The 21,188-nt window shown below is 43.3% G+C and overlaps 2 protein-coding genes across 2 annotated transcripts; both read left to right on the top strand.

Annotated features, from left to right (window-relative positions):
• Positions 1–1,193: 1,193 nt before the first annotated feature.
• Positions 1,194–9,998, top strand: nrde2 (NRDE-2, necessary for RNA interference, domain containing). The gene is made up of 19 exons (XM_070842984.1): positions 1,194–1,259; positions 1,796–1,901; positions 2,081–2,284; positions 2,395–2,535; positions 2,813–3,078; positions 3,500–3,708; positions 3,802–4,026; positions 4,128–4,317; positions 4,503–4,636; positions 4,986–5,106; positions 5,271–5,443; positions 5,545–5,716; positions 5,812–6,032; positions 6,126–6,621; positions 7,659–8,068; positions 8,273–8,412; positions 8,524–8,665; positions 9,357–9,428; positions 9,601–9,998. The coding sequence occupies exons 1-19, from the start codon at positions 1,196–1,198 to the stop codon at positions 9,724–9,726; spliced, it is 3,612 nt and encodes a 1,203-aa protein (XP_070699085.1). The 5' UTR covers positions 1,194–1,195; the 3' UTR covers positions 9,727–9,998.
• Positions 9,999–12,490: 2,492 nt separating this feature from the next.
• calm1a (calmodulin 1a) lies at positions 12,491–19,827 on the top strand. Its single transcript, XM_070842671.1, has 6 exons — positions 12,491–12,616; positions 17,423–17,453; positions 17,618–17,761; positions 17,882–17,988; positions 18,261–18,396; positions 18,675–19,827. The coding sequence occupies exons 1-6, from the start codon at positions 12,614–12,616 to the stop codon at positions 18,701–18,703; spliced, it is 450 nt and encodes a 149-aa protein (XP_070698772.1). The 5' UTR covers positions 12,491–12,613; the 3' UTR covers positions 18,704–19,827.
• The last annotated feature ends 1,361 nt before the right edge of the window (positions 19,828–21,188 follow it).

Genomic DNA, 21,188 nt, shown 5'->3' with positions numbered 1-21,188 from the left:
TGCTACAAGGGATTCGTTGCCTTGGTGACATAACATAGACTCCAATACACAACAGCATATCCGCTGAGACACAAATTTATGACGTCACTTCTCCCACTTCTTGCTATGTTGTGATCACAAAAAACAGCCCAGAGTGATTTCATGCGTATTAAGCGGCAAGTTGGCGATGTGACTAATCTTGTACAAGGAAGGGAGGAATAAGGAAATGTTGCACCTTCCTGCGCCACACGAGGGCGACAGAGAGCGTTACAACAGTACTGAGCTCACCTGACAGGTGGTGTTTTCAGTTCACTATCCAGACTATTACACTAAGAAAATAGTCACCAAATAAAATAAAATCAATCTTCTTTTTCTCCTTAATAAATGCACAAGCTTTAACAGGCAGTGCATTAATTGTCTGCAGCACTGTACATTTAGCCAGAGATCTTCATTAATTCATACAAGTGGAAATAAGCTCTGCAGTCGTAGTATCTGTCTCATAGACCCTTTATCATAAATGGGTCTTTTATGCAAGAATAAAAGAAGGATTAATATTCTTTTACTCAAAATCCGTCTACCCTCTTCAGTGTTCTTCTATAATACTAATATTACAACTCCAGTCTTCTAATGAGAGCTCAAGAAACACATTTGTGAAACAAATTTAAATTCCAACATAGAAATCACAATTTCTAAGAAATATTGATGATCATGACGACTGAATATGTTTGGTTCCCCGTCAGTCCTAACCTCACTTACAATTTGCAGTGCAGAAGAAATATAGAAAGGACAATGACAAAGAAAAATAATATAATAGAATACAATAGATAAATGAGCACACTTATAAATGTATAATAAAAAAGGCAGATGGTATCGAGGTATTTTCAGAATGTAGTTGCAATATTTTGAATTGAGGTATTTTCAGAAATTTTATAGTTTAGTTATAATATTCAATTGTGCATATATTCTTTATTTTTTATGAATATCAGTTTATAAATGAAAAATCATGAAGGACTTGGGAAAATGTTGGTCAATTTTTTTGGGTGAATGAAAAAAATGTCCCCATTAAACTCATCACATCAACAATGAAAATATATAAAAACTGATCATTGTATCTTTTTAACTGAATAATTGGAAAATCATTTTATTTTTAATGAGCTGGCGGCCGGCTGTCACATTACGTCACATTCCTGCGACTGTTTATGTGTGACGTATCATCATGGCGCTGTTTCCAGCTTTCGCTGAAGCGGCGAGTGACAACAAAGTTGAAGATTCGTCTAAAGGTGATTAGTCCTTCACGTAGAGCCCGTTTAGATATCGATTTATCTTCGCCTCAATGCTCTGTTTTAGAAGATAATCGCACAGAAGCACCAGCTAGCAGATATTAGCTGAACCAACTCCGCCTGTCGCTGAGGCTCAGTGACACAACTGAGTGTTAACCTACTTTCTTATCAAGGAGTTTACATTCCGCTGTTCTGACAATTTCTTTGCTTCATATAGTGTCTAGTGTCACATTGGCAAAATAGACGCCTGTATACACTGTATAACCTGTTCTAGAGAGAGCGAGACAGATTTAGTGATTTGTTATGCGTTAACAACGATGCATACAAGGTTTAAAACAAAGGTTTTATGCATATCTATATATCATAGTTACATTATTAGGATATGATGTGTCCACATGAGATTAATGGACCTGATTACAACTATAACACTACACGGCATGTAAACACACACAGTGAGAGATAATCGCCATCATTGTCCCTGAATCCTTCTCCTGATTACTGACTAACTCTTTTTTTTCTCCACTCTCTCCTTGTAGAATTAGACTGGCTGCAAAATAAGAGTTTTAAGAAAGGAGATGTCCTCTCTCTTCACAGTCGTTTATCAGAGAAGACCACTGAGAGGGTCAATGAGAAGGAATCAAGGTACATATCGACATTACATTATATATTTCTTCTGTTTGTCTTGCTAATGTGATGTTATTCTTATTCTTCTGCACAGTAACTAAACATTCAAATTACTTGAAATTCAGTCAAATAAATGTTTGATTTGTATGTTGTGTCTGCATCTCCCATTAACACTGAGTTCACCTTATAATCCTCAGTGTAGCCAGAGGGGTGAGCTCTTCGGAGGAGGAAGAAGAGGATGAGGGTAATGTGCCACTCAAAAAGAAGAAAAAGAAGAGTGAAAAGAAGAGGAAAAAGAAGAAAAAGCACAAAAAGAAGAGTGGGAGGCATTCGGACAGCAGTGGGTGTGACTCTGAAACCATTTACCCCAGTGACCTCAAGAGGGAAGAAGAGGCAGACAGGTACAGACACACACTTTAACATCACACATGCTTACACTCTTCATTTTATGCACAATACCACTGACTTCTGCTCTGTATATGTGTGTGGGGTTGTGTGTGCATCCGTGCAGGCCCCAGGTTGCTCCATTAGCAAGTCATTTCTCCTGGTTGGATGACCTTCAGTCGCACACGGACCAGCCGTTCTGTTTGGACCGTAAAGCTGATGCAGCCAACTGGACATACAAATCCCTGTACAGAGGAGATGTAGCCAGGTAACACACATACACACATACAGTCTGCACCATGACTGTGACAGCACTGTGACATTTCTATCCTGAAATATGTACATCATTGAACTCTCCCTCTCCCTCCGTGGACTGAAGGTCACAGTTAATTGTTTTTTTTAGATTTATGAATTCAGGTGTGTGCACAGGTTGAGTTCTTTGGGCCATTCTGGGGCAGGTTTAAAGGCTACAGTAGCAAAACAGTATCAAAAATGTAGTGGATTATCATTTCAAAGATAATTGTGAAACTCTTTGAGTGTTCCAGGTATAAGAGGAAAGGCAGCTCGCCCTTGGGTGTGGACCCTCGCAAACAAGGAATCATCTGGGAGGAGTCCGAGTCAAATAAGAAACAGAAAGGAGGGAACAAGAAGAGGACAGCAGACAGATACTTCTCTACAGTCACCCGCCAACTGCTGAGTTCCGAGCCCCATGTTCTTACATTGCCAACGATTCCTCAGTGTAGCGATGCCATCAGGCCCACGTCCTTCCTCCCACTGGGGGATGATAAGGAGAGCAAAGGAGGAGAAGCAGGTAGGAGATTAAGCCACAATGGGCAGTGAAGAGGCACGACATCAAAACAATCAAGCAAAACCTCCCTGGAATTGTTATTTCAATATGAGCTCAAACGCCACACATTCCAAACTGACATAGATTTTAGTCAGACATATCAGTACTGTAAGTTATTTGTAACAGGAAGAAAGGAATTAAAGTTTTTAACTGTCACATTCTTAACAGGTAATCTTTAGAAATACCCAGAGTAAGGCTGGCTTGATATTGGGAATTAAAATAATTGGCCTATGAAGAGTGGAATGTGTCTTCAGTCTGCAAAGATTGAACACTGTAATGTTTTATTAAGAACATTTCAGGATTTGAGAGTCCTTTTTTGCATCAGAGATCACTGGTATTTAAATTTAACCCTCACATCGAACTTCAAACCTTTCATGTGTCACAGGAGACAGAGTGCTGACGTCGTCAGTGAATCCCCTCGGTGTGTATGACTCCTCCACAGCCCTGTGGCTGCAGGGGAAGGGACAGCAGGTGCAGGACATACAGACGGAGCAGAGCCCTGTGCTTTTGGCCGGGAGGACCGAAGAGTTCAATAGGCAGCTCAGAGAGCAGCCAGCAGACGCACAGCTATGGATAAAATTCATAAAATACCAGGTGAGAAGACACTCTTTTTGTTTGTATGAATGTCTGTGTGTGAGTGTTTGCACGCCTGTGCACTGTACCTCATCATCTCCTCCCTCTTACTAGGATGAGCTCAGTGCAACAGTGTTTGAAGGCGAGGAGGAGCAACAGAGCAGCAATTCGGCTGAGCGTCGTAAGTCTTCCTACAGAGCAGTCCTGGAGAAAAAGCTGAGCATCGCAGAGCGCGCAGTCTCCACCAACCCTGGCTGCATAGCTCTGCAGTTGGAGAGGCTCAGGATCTGCCAAGAGCTCTGGGAGCCCCCACTTCTGGCTAAAGAGTGGAAGAAACTGGTCCGTCTACAGTCACAGTGCTTTTGATTGCAGAGCTTGTGTAACCAATGCTGATGTCTGAGCATGTCTGTGTAACAAACCTCTCGTGTGTTGTATTTCAGGTGTTCCTCCACCCGAACAGTGCCCCCTTGTGGAGGCAGTATCTGCTGTTCACCCAGAGCTACTTCAGCAACTTCACTGTGTCAAAGGTCAATTCTGCCTATGGGAAGTGTCTGAGCACCCTCAGTGCTATGCGTGACGGCAGCATGGTCTCTCACTCGGCCCTGCCTGGGACTGAGGAGGATATGTTGGGTAACAGAGATTTTGTTTAGCCTTTATCTATCCAGTTTTCAGTCAGCCCAGTCTCTGCATCTGTCACGAGAAAGTCCACACATATAAATACACATATTCTCATTTGTGTGAAAACTTTGGGTTTTTTTTTAAGCTTAATGCTTATTGGAAGTAATTTTTCCTTGTTGTCTTCTCTGTCTGTCCAGATATCTTCACCCAGCAGTGTCATTTCCTGCGTCAGTCTGGTCACTCAGAGAAGGCGATTTCTCTGTTTCAAGCCATGATCGACTTTACTTTCTACAAACCTGATAACGTACGACAACTGTCCACCAAGCAGCAGGTAAACACGAACACACTCTAAAACTAATGACACTGAACTTTGACATTGTTTTGCATTTTGTTTGTTTAATGCATGTGCACAAGGACACACATGTATGCAGAGCAACTTTGATTGACAGTCAGTGTTGATAATGTGTGAAGAAGTGTAACTGTGCACCAACAGACTGCTAGCTAGCAAGCATGGATGAGAACAATGTAGGATTTAAAATATTAAAATAAGTGAATACTTCTTATAGGCATTGTAGAAATAGAAGAGGACACACATTAGTTGCCCAGTTTTCTAATATAGAATAAGGAGGAAATTGCGTCTCCCAGTTGATTTATGTGTGTTAGATTGTGTGTGTGTACAGGTTGAGTTCTTTGAGCCGTTCTGGGACAGTGGGGAGGCGAGGGTTGGAGAGTTGGGGGCCAGAGGTTGGAAGGCCTGGATGCTCCAACAGGAGCGAGGAGGGTGGCTGCAGCCCTGTCCAGGTAAAACACACACACACAGACATCTTTGCAGCCTTTCCTTTTTCATCTAATGCATTTGCTATTGTAGTGTTTCTGGATTAATCTCTAAATTCATTTGTGGGCTAAATGCGTAAAAACAAGAAAATGAGCTTTGTGTGCCTGTGTGTGTGTGTGTGTGTCCACAGAGGAAGAGGAGGAGGAGGAAGAGGACGAGGAGGAGGTGAAGGATCAAAGCCAGCCTAAATGGACAGTCTGGTTGGATGTGGAGTCGTCTCGTGAGGCAGCTTATTGGCTGCCCTGGAGGCCTGACAAAGCCAAGGGCCAATCAGAAGAGGACTGTGAGGACCCTGACAGACAGGTGCTGTTGTAAAGTGTTTCTGTTTAAGTATGGCATGTTTACATTATGTTAAAATTAAGCCACTAACAGATGTGACTTCTCTCTCTTTTTGTCCATTGTAGGTGTTATTTGATGACATCGGCCCGTCCCTGATTTGTCTGTCTTCACCAGAGCTCCGGCTTCGTTTTCTTCTCCGATTCTTGTCATTCCTGGGGCTGCCCGTAGACTCTGTGCTGTCTGCTGCCCCCTGTCAGCCTGGCCTGCTGCTGGAGAACCTTTCTTTACTCACTCAGGGTACCGATGGCACCATCAATCAAACTAACACTAATATAACAATAGAATAATAGCAATATAACAGTAACAAATCTGGCTCCATGTTCTGCTCCCAGGTAATGAGCTACAGCGTCCTCTGACCTCCCACAACCTTCCTGACCCCGGGGTTAACTCTGTAGGTCACATGACCACCCTCCAGGGAACAAGGAAGTGGGCCGGGCTAGGGAAGCTGGGTGAAAGGTTCGTCACCAGTGTGTTCAATATGGTCCAGCCTGTCCTTCCTGCTCACCACCGAGCCGTCCTGTCACTCAGCTGGATGCAGTACGAGAAACTCAAGGTAGCCGTCGGTTCATCTGGAAGACCTATTAAGATTGGAAAAAAGGTCAAAAAAGTGTCTGTCCTTAAGTTCATTTGTTTTTGTGTTTGCCAGGTATTGCGCTGCCTGCATGGTGGCAACAAGAAGCGTCTCCGCTCTCAGGGCAAGAGCAGCAAGCGGGTTGCCAAGCAACTACTCAAAGAAACCGACAACCGCTCGTCGTTGGTGCTGTGGCGGGAGTACGCCCACCTGGAGTGGGTGCTGGGTAACCTCGACGAAGCTCGCAAAGTCTTCTCCACGGCCACAGGGATAGGGGGAACCAAAGGGCTGCGGAGCCCCACCCTCTGTGAGCTATGTCTGCTGTGGGCCCAGCTGGAGGTGGAGGAAGTGGCAGGTGTGCGAGGAGGAGGACTAACTGATGTCACCGCGTCCCCAGCTGTGTGTGTACTAACAAGGCTAGCAGAGGGAACCTCCTCATCCTCTTCTTCAACCTCCCAGTCTCTCTCCACGGTTTCCATCCTGAAAGCCAGGAGGTCGTACGAACAGGCTCTGACTGCCAGCTTGTCTGCCCTGGACCAAAACCTCCACAACCCTCAGGCCAACAGAAAAGGTTACATTTAGCTCATTACAAATGGCTACAAATCCTGTTCACTCTGTCACTGCTGACCATTTTTCCATACATACCATATCATTTGTTTAGACTCATGACCGCATGTGTATCCTGCTGCTAGTGTTTTATAATTATTTTAGGTCATGTGACTTCCAGTCCATCACATTTAGATGTCTTAATACTTTGTCAATCAGTCCCAACACTGTTGTAGGCTTTAAAAAATGGTGGTCACTAATGGGACGTTCAGAGTACATGAATAGCAACCTTCAACAATAAGTCATTATTACCAGTTATGGTAATAATACCAGTTCCAGTAACTCAACTGTGTGTTTGTCCATACAAAGTCCTGATCCGATACCAGTACTTCTCTTTGTCCTAAATTTAGAACCTGTTTATCTCACTGCATGAAACTCATTGAAGTCATTTTTATGTTGGGTAACGTTAGGCCAGGGGATCGCTGCAGCACTAAAAACTGACTTGTTGGCTTCCTGTGACTGAATACATGTAACTGATAGTAGAAACACTGAATTTGTGATACTGACAAAGAGACTGTATTTGTTATGGATTAGTCACATCTGGCCAATCCACTTAATCTGGTATCTGTGCTGACACTGATCCAGCAGATCAGACTGGTGCATAGCTGTCATTATTCAAGATATAAGTGTATGTTTTTTTTTTTTTTTTAATAAACAAAAGCATTGCCAAACTAATGCTTCCCACTAGCAGTTACACTCCATTTTAGATTGGGTACCATATGGTCTGTACAGCAACTGTTCTGCTGAGTGGAGCTATAGCATTCAGTTTTTTTCGCAGTAAAAGACCATGGAAAATCCTAATCAAATGTGTAAATAATAATACTAATGATTCCACTTAGCTGCAACACTTTCAGGGTCGTGCTATTGCTGTCACACTATCATGGCTTAGTGGGACACTTGAGTACTCCTGTGCTTTTCATACTATGAGAGGGTCAAATGTCTCCTGTGAAAAATGGCCATCTGTAATTAATTTGCTCTTACTTCTCATCATTCCTCCACCAGGTCAAGAGGACCTGCTAGGAGAGACGCTGCGGTTGAGAGGCCTGGTAGGCTGCTACGCTCTGTTCCAGTACCTCACAATGGGCGTCCAAGCAGCTATCGCTGTCTACAGCCAGGCTAGAGAGAGGATGGAGGAGCTGCACCTAACGCTTGACAAGCAGCTTACCAGTAATGAGGAGGCCAACCTTGCTAGCACTGATGATAGCCAGTCTGCAGCTGATTCCAGCCACACCAGCAGGCACCATGTTAACAGGCTAGGCTCTGAGTGTGAGGGATTAGCAGTGCAGCAGGCAGCACTGCTTCGGCACCACAACAGCATCAGTGTGTTTCCTCTGATGACACTGAGACAGACGCTGACCTCTGCCCTCTCTACCTGGCCCAGCAGCGCCTCTCTCTGGAGCATATATGTACAGGTAAGGTCTCCTCGTTAGATACCAAATCTAATTCATTTTTTTAATCATTGTGGGTTCATCTCAAATCACTCGGTAGGAACAAGCTTCAGTAACAGCTATATGCGCCTTCTCTAGATGTGTTTCTCCCTGTTCTGTTCACGTATTCTTACCAAAGCAGCACTTTTTTATTTAGTCACGATGACCCTCATGCGACCTGTGTTTCAGGTGGAGAACCGTTACCATAGTGCCGGCCGGGCGCGTCGCTTTTTTCACTCTGTAACCAGGAACAACAGTCGGGTTGTGCCACGCCTCTTTGCCATTGTTGCCGAACAACAAAGGAAGCAGCTGGTGGATGTTGCTCAGAGGTGAGAGCAGAGAGGATGATGGGTAGGTGTGGGGGTTATCCTGCACTCATGCTGACCTACATTACCTATTGATAATTGTGTGTATACATATATTTTTTATGGTCTTTACAGGTCTTGTTGCCATGACGCTGCATTGCCCATCCTGCCAGAGAATGGCCTCAGCAACCGTATCCGTGCACTGTTTGAAAGCGCCATAACAACAGAGATGGGTTGTCATTGTCCTTTACTTTGGAGGATGTACATACACTTCCTGGTGAGACAGCACATACCGCATACAATCACACAATCACTGCCCTTGTGAGGAAACGCTAAGAACTCATTTCCTCTTCTTGATCTCAGCTGAAGGAAAGTTACAAAATAAGGGACATTCATAATCACTTTCAAAAGTGATTCAATCATATCAATGACGCCACCAACTGACACAAACGTCAAGGGATGCGTGTTTAACTGCTTTTCTTTCTTAACAATATGTGATGATAAAAAGCCAAAAATAATTTAGTACAGTTGCAAACGTTACATGTATCAATGATCTTTCAAAATAAGATAGCAGTGAGGTAGTAATTTATTATTTTGACTAAGCTAAGATAAGAGTAAGACATATGTGAGTTAGTTTTGTAGAGCTGGGCACTATTGATCACAGCACCTGTCCAGTGAGTGCAGACCCAATCATCCGTCAATCATCCAACTCAATTAGAGAAGAGAAATTTAGCACCAAAGCTATTTTATTCTTTTTTTTCATCAAAGGAATCAAATTCAAAGATAACAATGTGCATTTCATGTGTGTCATTCTGCTAATTAATCTCTGACCTTAAAGTGCTGCCTTCTTTTTCTCATTTTCCAAATATTGACTCAGACAGAAGTAGAAGAACTACCACACACAGTAAGACCAAATATTGATCATCAGTAAAGTCATGTAATGCGTTTGTATGTGTTTGTATTTGAAGGTGTCAGAAGGGAAGGTGGATAAAGCCAAAGGGATCTTCTACAAGGCCTTACAGAATGTCCCCTGGGCCAAGGTGAGACACAAAAGTGGTTTATCCTACCAGCAGCCGACCTCGTTCTACTTCGTTTTTAAAAAATGTACACACTAGAAATTAACTCTCTCTTCTCTCACTCTCTCTGTGGGTGTGTATGAATGTAAATTTGCATTTATGCAAATGTATGTGTGAATGGCACGTGTGAAATCAGGGTTTGTACATGGACGCAGTGCAGCTGTTTCCCGAGCATCTGCAGGAGTTTGTAGATCTGATGACGGAGAAAGAACTCCGACTCAGACTGCCTTTAGAGGAACTGGATATACTACTGGAGGACTGAACACACACACACACACACACACACACACACACACACACACACACACACATCTCATTCAAGAACTTGAGTTTGCTTTACTGGCAGCAAGCCAACCCACATAGTGACACGTGATGGCAAGAACAGGAGACGCAAATGCAAACTCAGATGTTTACACACACGCACACAAACTGCAGTATTACACTCAGAATTTGCAGTCATCTTATCTAAAGATGGACAAGAACCTTTGTACATTATGTCTAATGATTTATTTTCACCAGGACTGTGTTTTAGTACCTGTCAATAAATATATGATTCTCATGTATGTGTTGTGTGCTCGGTTTGTTTACACATGTGAGCTTCCAGTTCGTGTGCGCTAAAGTTGAAGGCTGGTATTTCAAATAAAATATATTCTAAAGCCTGTGACATTTATATTTGATGGAATTGCAAAGAGTGGCTCCACATCAAAGTCTAATGACAGAAACTGCTGACAAATAGTGAGATAAATGAGAAACTTTGGGTTAGGAGACTGGATCTGATGATGATTATGAGGTTAAATGATGTTGTGTCCGGCACCTTGGTGAGACACACAGATACCAAGAATAAAATGTGAAGTTGATAAAGTTGTAACTTTTTCAGTTCTAACTTTCTGTGACTCTTTTACATTAAACTTCATCATGTGAACAGTGCTCCTGTTAAGTCTACCAGAGTTTAACTATGAGCTGTTGCTTGTTTTCTAGGTCCTCTACTACTTTTAAGAAATATATTTAAACATGGGGGATTCTGAGGGTTTTTTAGCTTCTTTACTCATATGCTGTATTTATTCATTCTTTGTGTGTCTCACGGCTCTATTTGTCAGCTCACCTGTGAAATACTTGAAAGTCTCTACCTGCCCAGCCCGTTCATCACCCATAACACAGGACACACTGAGCACAGTACAGGTGGAGGCGCTCCCCGCCGCCGCCATCGTTGCCGCGCCGTGGTTTGACGCATTGCAGATCCGCTCTGGCCAATCAGCGGCCTCTGTACGGCTTGTGGAATATTGCGGGTCCGCGCTGACCAATCAGAATCCGCCTCTCAAACACAAAACTGCAACTTCCCCAGCGCCGTCAGCCGCGATGTTTAGAAGGTATCCTTCCGCCTGCATAAAACTATGTGTAACACGAAATAGTCCGCCAGTTAGTGTGTCACTTTCGACGGATTAAAAAAAACTGCCTTAAATAGACACGAGGAACCCCCCCACCTAAAAGTCAGTCATCTCACCTTTTTCTATAAAGGCAAAAAATGTACTTATGCAATTAGTTAGTTAAATTAGTTTGATACAAAATATAATAAAACACAAATATTACTATATAAAACTGTGCATAACCCATTACAGCATTATTTGTCATGTGGAATGCATCAAAGGAAAATACTGTTTTTGCCTGAAAACACAGGTTGTTGTATTTGAGATTAAAATTAGGCCTACATAATGTCAGTGCATTTAAAGAGGTTACTGTAATCTGGTTACAGTAACACTGTCTGTCTGTGATTTGGAAGCCAGATGTAATGGAAGCCAGCTGGACAACAGACATCAGCAGACTTTATGATTGGTGCCAGGAGGAGGGGACGTGTGGCCAACATATTGCAATAAGTTTCTTAAAAGTAGACCGATACTGGAAGGTATGAGAGACATTCTCCTATAGCCAAAATCTGACTAATAACTCAGCACAAATGAGTGGTTTCTGGCTCTGAGACAGAGATACTCCTTATCACATAATACTATTCTGGCTGCCTCAGACCATAACCACAGAAACGCATTAATTTCATCAATGAGATCTAACGACTGCTGTGGGTACCTGCTTAGGCCATGTGTACTTGTAGTCCAGTAGCTCAACTGCCTGACTGATGCTTGAAGTCCAGTGACAGAAACACCCCACTGCCACCAGGTGAGACACGACTCACTCTGTGTGACTGACCAGACGCAGATTTTAACCAACACAGGGCAGATTGAGGTTTAAGTCTTTCCACTATCACAACTGTTTAGCTCTCATTAAAACTTTACTTATCATTCCCTAATAATTAGCCATCTTATTTTGATTAGTGGCCATGGACAGACCCTAAGCTTTTCCCAAATTATCACTAAGTTGAATGCAGTCTTTTTCTTGTGTGTCTGATTTATGACTGTGTATGTTAAATAACAAAGGAATGGGCTTAATTTCATTTTGTACAGTGTTACAGACCAATCGACCTCTCGTGGTCTCAAATCACACAGCACGAAGGCTGGATTACCAGCAGGGATAAACATATTGTGCATGCAAATTTGTTAGAGAGAGTATAATAATAGCTAAGGCAGGTCTTGCATCATCAGCTCATTTCCATGTCTTACAGAGGGACATTGTGTCAAAATCTTGTTTATACAGCATCGTTATTTTGTGTGTATTCCTCATAAAATTGTATTTACTCAAATTACAGAGGGGATTAGATGGGTTGTTAGAGGTGCCTGGTGGCAAATTCTCGCCCCATGGCCCCAAAATAAGTCCATCCGGCCCTGCACAGCATGCAAACCCCATCTTGTTGTTCCTGTACTTCTCTTTCTCCATGGAGACTAGTTTTTAAAGTCAGTAAACTGAGTAGATTCAGAGTAACTTCCCTGTGAGAAACATGACAAGCCCAGAGACAAGCGCACCGCACGCGCACAACGGCAGACTCGTGTGCGTGTGTGCGTGCGTGCACGTTTGATGAGGCGGAGAAGGCGCGAGGACGCCCCACTCAATGGGCGACAGTTCGCCACAGTGCGGAGGAATACAGTGAACCGTGCAGCGGTGGTTCGTCCTGCCTGCCCGCCTCCAGCCAGCCTTGTTCGGTGGCAGCCGTCCATTTCCTCTCTCCCCGTAGCGTTAGCGAACCGACGTCTCTGACTCAGACAGACATGGTGAGTATTTAATCATCCTTCATTGTGATCTGAACTACTTGTAGCTGTGTTGGGTTGAGTACCAGCCGCGGGGTCTTAAGTGTCTCCCGCAGAGCCGTTTTGTTGAGTTATGCTGAAGTCTCCGCAGCAGAACAGACTGTGTTAGCTAGCGGTAGCGAACTAGCTGTTAACACTCAGATATAATGTTAGCGGCTTATCGCGTCAGCGTTGTTAAGCTAGGAGCTGTCAGAGAAATGATAACGGCAGCTGATATTATTACCCCTCACTAAGGTGTGCTGCGTGTTACAGGTGGCCACATACTGGCGGTGGTTGTGGCGGCTCGGTTGGCTGCCAATGTTAGCATCACAGCTAGTTACGGTGCACCCCCAGTTGCTGATTTCCCGCTGTCTGACAGCTGTAACACCAGTCGGGGCATTTTCGCTGCAAGAGTGGCGCCCTTAGTTTGTTTCGGGAGGCATGCTGCAAACGCAGTTGGTAGTGATGAATCTTTGATGTCGGTGTTGCAGCGAAATCTGTAACCAATGTAGCGTCTAATTCACAGACATCGCAGCTCCGATAAAGACTGATGGGTGAGGTGTTGGTGGGGTACAGACAGATTTACACAGCAGTTTCTGCCACCACGGCTATTAAATGCTGTCAACCTTCCCGTAGTATTCATACAGGGTCATATATTTTCCTAGCTGTTATCGTAACATTTATTGACCACAGCTGTCAAAGTACAACATGTGATCACTGTAAAAACCGCAGTGGCAAAAGCTGACACAGCATATGGTGTAACACCTGTACATGTTCACTTTGCCACCGAACAAACCAGACATGTTTTATCAAATGTTTATCTCCTTTATTTGGACATTAATAAGGTCTGCTCTGTCCTGTCTATCTGAACATTGCAAGCAGGAAGAAAATCGTTTTGTCATTCCTATAATGTGAACCAGTTATGTGGCTAGATGTCTATCTCCCTCCCTGTGCTAGTACATACACTTGTACATAAGTGCACTATGTATTCAGTGTCCCTGGAGGAGTCCCCAGGGAGCGATAACATCAGACATCAGTCATGAGGTTTAGTTTATAGCTTGGTGAGGGAGTTGCTTATGTTCACACACATACAGAGCTCTGTTGTCATGTAGGAAAATGTGATTATATGCTATAGTGTGTCTTTTCCTCGGGCTATATTTAAGTCTTAAATGGACACAAACCTTGTTTGACAGATGCAGTCTGCTGAACACATCCTGTTCACTGGGCTCTTTCATTACGCAGGCAAAGTCCCCTTCTTCAGTAAACCTCATCAGTTATGTAAATGCCTTGTTTACAAATCCTGCAGCAACATGATGCTTAATTTCATTTTCTGGATCACATCTTAAGTAAAGTTTGGTTGAATCTGAAATGGTCATTTTTTATTTCTTGTTGTTTTTTTACACATCCTACTTACTTGACTAACACAGTTATTCATTGATTGATTTATTCACTCATTTATTTATTTATTTAAATTTCTTGAGATATGCGAGGCAAATGTCGCCTGACAGACATTAAATCTTTAAGGTAACAATTTATTGGCCGTTTTAACTTCTGGTTAGTATTATAGGTACACGGTTGTTTTGTGGCTGATAGGTTTCACACAAGAAGTAGGAAGCATTACATTTAGATAAATTAAATTAATTCAGTTTCCCTGTAAATTTCCTAATATTGTCTGTTGGTCAGTAAAAGTAAATGACAGTGCGAGTGTAGTGTGTAGGCTCTATCGAACAGGAACGCAGTCTGTGTTGCCAGGCATTGCAGTGCCTTGAGAGGAATTTGGCCTGGATATTAGAGGGGTTAGCAGCTTGTTAAACCATCATTGCAGTGTGCGCACATGCATGGACACACACCCATCAGCGCTGTCATTATCATCAGCCAAATTCTGAAATCCTCATTATCATTGCTCGACAGAGCTAATACCTTGTAGATTAAACTTTTCAGTTTTGGCCATCATTCTCTTTTTATGTTCTCTCCTCCCTCTCATTCTCTCTATTATCATTATCATCAATGTCATCTTTATGCTTTGATTTCTAAAAACCTCTCACACAGTTTCTTAATCACTTAATTGTCACAACGTACTGCATCCTGAAAAATATTCAAATATCACAACTTGTGGTCTTTTCTTTTTTAAAAATGGCAAATGCAGAGTCAGTGATAGCAGTCTCATAAAGTAATCATCATGAATGTTGTATGCCATATTGCTAATGGCAAATATTTCTATATAAAAACAGGCTAGTGCTGTGGATTTTGCCAGAGAAATTAAAAAACATCATATGGGATTTCATTTATCTAATGGGTACAGTAACTTCAAACCCACAGACGACTATAATGTAGAACTTCAAATATTGAGATAAAGCCTTATGTTTTTTGTCGTGGTGTCAAGAGGTCATGGACTTAACGTAGTATGTCAACATACTTATGTTGTGTGGAAAGGAATGAAATCAGGAGAGTTCACAAGCAATGGGATGGGGATTTGGAGTGTTGAATATTGTTGGCAGCAGTACCTTGTAGAGGACACACTTAATTCTTCAAACCATTGATTAGAGTGTATTCCTGTGTGTTTGTGTATATATATACTAATATTGATGAATGTATGGATTGAATTTTGTAAGAGCAGTTTTCCATTTAAGCTCTTTTCTTTCAAACAAACTCAGGACTCACGGTAAACCGTTAAGGAAATTAGTGTGTCGCTCACCGAATCTGCTGTAACTGTGGACAGGGGGCCCCCCCAGAGGGGGCCATTTGGTGTGACCCATGATGCTGTGTAGGAGGTCAGATGACCAGCAAACTGATCCTCCCTAGGAGCTGCAACTGTAGCAGTGAGATGACAGGCCACGGATTAACACATGCACACACACGCACACACACAAACACACACACACACACACACTCACAAAAAAACCCCGTGACCTCCCCCAGTCTGGGCACTGTTACTCTCACACATCTTAAATCAATTTTCCTGACACAGTTGGGTGACCTCCTCTGGCCTGGCCTCCTGGCTTCTACACACACGTACACATTGTCTTTGTCAAAGTGTTGAAGGCCTTTCATCTGCTGAACTGCTGCAGGAGGTGGACACTTCATCTGTGCATCCATCTTTACTGTACATTTGCTGGGGAGATGGACAGACGGCTTCACTGTCATGCCAGGGCTCACACATACACACACACACACTGACATAGAAGCACAGAGAGTGGGGTTCTCTAAGGTCTCACCCATTTGAAGTCAGATGCAGCTAGTGTCTGACAGTGTCTGGTCAGGTGAGCTCGTATAGCTGCCAGATGATATGAGGACAGAAAGAAAGATCGACTGTTAAGCTAGTCGGCAGACAGATTTGTTTGGGGACTGACAGGTAGCTGGACGGACTAGTAACCAGGAAAACGTCAACAGAAGGACCAGCTTTTTCATCAGCTCTTCATCCAGTTCATGGAAGAGAGAGACATCGCCTGTCAGGTCGGTGCCAATCCACTGACCTTTGCCACTCCAGAGGGATTGTGAAAACTTCTGTCATCTATCCAGTCATCCACTCACTCTGGACGGATTGAAAGACAAGTCCCGCAATTATCTGGCCATCTGATAACCATTCAGGTGTCCATCTGAATATCTAATCAACCAGGAAGACTAAAAAATACCCTTTTGCTTTATCTTAAACCAAGGCTCAAAGTTTTTTCCTCAGATTTACAATTATGTAACTATTCAGAGAGATGGCAAAATCTGCTGCCCATTATTCCCTCTGTCCATCCATTTTACAAATCAGGACCGACTGATAGATGTCTGGCTATCAGTTCTTTCATTCATCTAGTCCTCCCATCCTAAGACACCCTTCCTGTCCTCCTTGTCACCACTCCCTCATCATGATGCCCAAGAAAGTCGCTCTGTACCCAGCAGAGGATGAGTTAGTGAGTCTGTCCACCGTCTACGACCTCTTGGACGAACAACAGCTCTACTACAAAGAGCTCATCCAGCAGCAGGAGAGGAACTACAGGGCCTTCCTACAGATGCTGATGGACACGTCATCCAGCCGAATGGACGGCCTGGTCAGAGAGATGCAGGACCTGAGGAATGTCCTACAAAGAACCAAGACCGAGCTGGCCGAGGTTAAAAAGCAGGGCGTGCAGAACAGCAAGCGGGCTGAGTGCCTGGCTGAAGGCTTGGTGATGGTGCGGGGGGCGCTGGATGGCCTCACCCTCAAAGCAGGAGTAACTGCAGGAGGTGTAGGAGGAAGAGGTGTGGACCTGAAGCAGCGCAGAGGAGGTGGTGGGTTAAGACTGGACGGAGGAGGTGGGGGCAGAGGTGGAGGGGCGAAAAAAACAGAACCAAAAGCAGCGAAGCTGGTGGCCGACCTCACCGATATCCACTTTGATGACATTAAGGTTGTACAAGGCGCATCCATGGAGTGAAATGAATGGGTTTTGTAGAGTTTTTAGCGTCAGTATCTGTACCATGTATGGAAAGTCTGTGTACACTGTAGTTCATACCAGTGTCTGGTCATCATGGACACATCACTCTGCCCATGACACATGGTTGTTTTAATGGAGCTGATTCCATTTAGTGTTCGATCACTTTCTCTCCTCTGATTTGTGATTGTTCGTGCGATGGTGTGCTGACTGGCCAGGAAGAAGGGTTTTTACACTTTGAAAGTAAATGATAAGTATTGTGACAGGCCAGGATATGGGTTTGTTAAAACCTGTCACCCTTTGTGTACCTGAAAGATTAAACAGTTTTTGTATTTTGAATGTGTATTAATGTTTCTCTTCTCTTCCTTCCCTTTCTCTTGTTTTTGTTTTTAAGGCTGACCAACTAACAGAAGAGCAGATTGCAGGTAAAGTGATATAAAAACACTAACACATCTTTTGCAAAACAACACACATTCTCCACATAGGTCCATCCATCATCACACATCTGCTTTTGCTAATATTTTCTCTTCTGTCCTTTCTTCCACCCTCTATATTTTATTTGTCCCCTCCTCCCCTTGTGACTGTCCAGAGTTCAAGGAGGCCTTCTCCCTGTTTGATAAGGACGGAGATGGGACCATCACCACCAAGGAGCTGGGCACTGTCATGAGGTCACTGGGTCAAAACCCAACTGAGGCTGAGCTCCAGGACATGATCAATGAGGTGGACGCAGATGGTATGCTGATTTCCTCCTCAACCTGGGGAAGGATTTGGTTGAACCAGTCTTTGTAGATTGTTTGTTTTTTAACTATTGATAGGGTTTTATTTGTCTGACTTCTGACTGTCTCTCCGCCAGGCAACGGGACCATTGACTTCCCAGAGTTCCTGACAATGATGGCAAGGAAGATGAAGGACACTGACAGTGAGGAGGAGATCAGGGAGGCATTCAGGGTCTTTGATAAGGTAAGCACGAGGTTGTGTGTGTGTGTGTATGTTTGTTTATGTGTGTGTTTTGTTTTTCGTTGTGAAGACAAATCAAGAAAAATATGATATCTTTTTTATCTCAACAGCAGTTTTGCCATAATACAGAACTAATTCAGCTGAAGTCGGTGCTCCCTAAACTTAATTTGAGCAGAGGACCTGCTCCTCTGTGTGGCCTGATGATGATACTTGATAAAAACTCTCCATTGTATACTGTGTGTAGCTGACTGCAATGCTGTTTGTGTGTTGTGCAGGATGGCAACGGTTACATCAGTGCAGCAGAGCTGCGTCATGTGATGACTAACTTGGGAGAGAAGCTGACAGACGAGGAAGTAGATGAGATGATTAGAGAAGCAGACATCGACGGAGACGGACAAGTCAACTATGAAGGTACAGGAGAACAAAGTCTGTGTGGAGACTGGATAAAACTATTTGTGTTACAGTTTGCAACACAAAGCCATGCACCCATCCTCCATCTTCAGTATTGTTAATTCTGTTCATGAAAATGGGCTAAATCATGTAAGCTGACAAACACGGATAGTAGACAGAAGTTCAGTAGTCATTTTGTGTATTTAATGGCTGGTTTCTTTTAGTCTAATTTTTACTCTGCTATAGTACAAAAGTTAAACAGTGTTCCTGATGTGTGTTTTTTTTTTTTGTCCCCACAGAATTTGTTCAGATGATGACTGCCAAATGAACTGCTCTCACAGCAAAGACGAAGAATCAGTCAAATGTTTCACTTACCTCTTATTGCAAAAATCTACATTTATTCATACTGTTCTGTATAGACAACTTAAACTGAATGTTGGAAAACTGAAAATCTGTCCATATAAACAAGCTCAAAAAAGGTAAAAGACCTAAATCAATCTGCATGTACTGGCTTGTATGTCCCGCCCCCCCAGCGCTGAGCTGCCCAATCAGATCTCAACTCGTTAGCCAAGCAGCCTCTCTGCAGCTGGCTGGTTTGGCCACTGCTCCTCTGCTTCCTGGTTCCATCTGCCTGATGTCATGATGATTATATGGGCTGGCCAATCGCCTTTTTTCTATGACTTCCTGTTTTCTTTTTTTCTGTTCTTCATGCATGCAGCTTTAGATGGGTTACTGTTAGGAGCCCAATGGCAGAAGGCTGTTGTTGGGCCTCAGGTCGGCCTGGGACCCACAGAGAGGAAGGAGGGAGGGAGGGGTTAGTTGACGGATGGATGGGAGTGAACCAGCTGAACCTTTGCAGTTTGCTTACCTAAATGAAGTCAGTGACGACAGAGGTATTTTTAAGAAAAATATTAAAATGGAATAAATAAGAACTCATTTTAGATTCTGTGTTTCTGGCATGTCAGGATACTCGCTTTATCCTTTTGTGTGTTTACCTTTTTAGAGGGAGAATCCTGGGTGGGGCATGGATTTGAGCCCTTGGGGCGGCTGGTGTCTCCTAGACTATTTGGATGGGTGGGGTGGGCTTTAAAGATGATGATATATCAGAGCAATATTTGGGGCAATATTGCAGGTATAATGTTTTGGAGAGTTGGAGATTTACAAACAATAACCGATTATCTGACTGAAGCATGCTTAGGTGTGGTATATTGCCTCCAATGTTGCGTGTCTATCATGATTTTATGGGGTGATAAATTCAGTTTAGTGGGGACGGGGTCGGTGCTTTGCAGCATTTCTATCTTGTGTTTGTGTGTGAGTTTGCGTGTGTAAGTGTGTGCGTGTGGGTGCGGCGAGGCCCGGCCCAGTCCAACTGTTCAGTTCAGTTGATCTGCATTCCAAGTTGTACATGCTAGTCTTTACATTTTGTTTTTCCAATAAAATACCATGAAGTAACCTCTCGTATTGGGGTCTTTGTGTGTTTGTTTCTTAGAAAAATGAGCCGACTTGTGTTTTCTCTCGGTGCCGGCTGGTTCTGTGGGGGAAGTGCTGCTTTAAAATGACTCATCTGTGCTACTTAGTGGATGCAGTGTCTTTTCGTAAGCACAGACTCTGAAGCCCTGTTAAAAACACATTTTAGGAGAGGCATTGGTCCGTTCCTACATACCCATATCACTTCAATCAGCAGCCATCACCGGCTCAGACAGTTGGTCCAATTTATAGCAAACACTAGAAAAATGCCACAAAGAACTGCAGCTAGTCTTTCATATAATCTGACTATTTACATAGCATTTGATTGCACAGTATGAGAATTCAAATGAATGATGGGAAATGGGAGAATGAAGTTAACAGTTCAGGAAGGAGGCAATACTGTTCAAACCTACTCTTCATTTATTTAAGCATATCACCATGGCTACTCTTAATTATCTTGTTGATACAGCCATTTAAAAAAAAGCACTTCCCCTGAAGCAGAAACAATGTCCACAATATCACATATGAGGGAAAGGCTGCGCTACAGGGGGATTTTTACATCATGGGATCATCCAAAAGTCTTTTTCTTGAGTCGAGTGAAATGTCAGTGATAGATATGGACACCAACATGTCCTCACTTAACTGTTGGTACAATCTGTGTATGTGTGTGCAGATGGGGCGCCACAAGGACTTTTCTAGATCGTAGAGAACGTCTGTCTGCAGATGAGGAGGGGTTGCTAGGCAACAGAGCCAGGCATGGGGTGGGTGGAAGTGAAAGAGATGGGAGCAGAAAAACGTGGGAGTTTGAGGAGCAAGCAAGAGAGGAGACGAGGGGAGGACAATAATAGAAACCCAGGACTTGGGGGAGAGGGAGAGAGCGAGGGATGAGGGGAGATAATGAAAACAGATTCGCAGTGCATCTTAAAATCATGAATTCCCTGCTCTTCCTAAAATACCTCAATCCTTCCTTTGATTCAAGAGCTGATATTGTGTTGATGTTCACTGCAAGTTTTAGTCCAGCAAAGACACTAAAGGCCCCACTGTTTAATCGCTGGGGATCTGTGTCAATAAGCAGCATAACTTCATGTCTGTTCTGCTGTTTGCACTGATGCCACTTCCTAGAATATAAAAGATGTAGCTGATGATCCTGCTGTGTGTGTGACACACACACACACACACACACAGAGTCAGTGGCTGAAGTTATGTAACTGTCTGAAGTGTATTAATATATCTTGCTGCTCGCTGCTTGCTATTAGAGAAGCGCCACTCCAGCATCATTAACGGGGTTTCCAGAAGATTCTTTCTCAGATTTATCTTGCACACATTTACCTTCACACACACACATG

This window comes from Pempheris klunzingeri, chromosome 13, assembly GCF_042242105.1.
Source record: "Pempheris klunzingeri isolate RE-2024b chromosome 13, fPemKlu1.hap1, whole genome shotgun sequence".
NCBI lineage: Eukaryota > Metazoa > Chordata > Actinopteri > Acropomatiformes > Pempheridae > Pempheris > Pempheris klunzingeri.
Note: the sequence above shows the minus strand (reverse complement) of the source record. Positions and strands in the feature narration are given on the sequence as shown.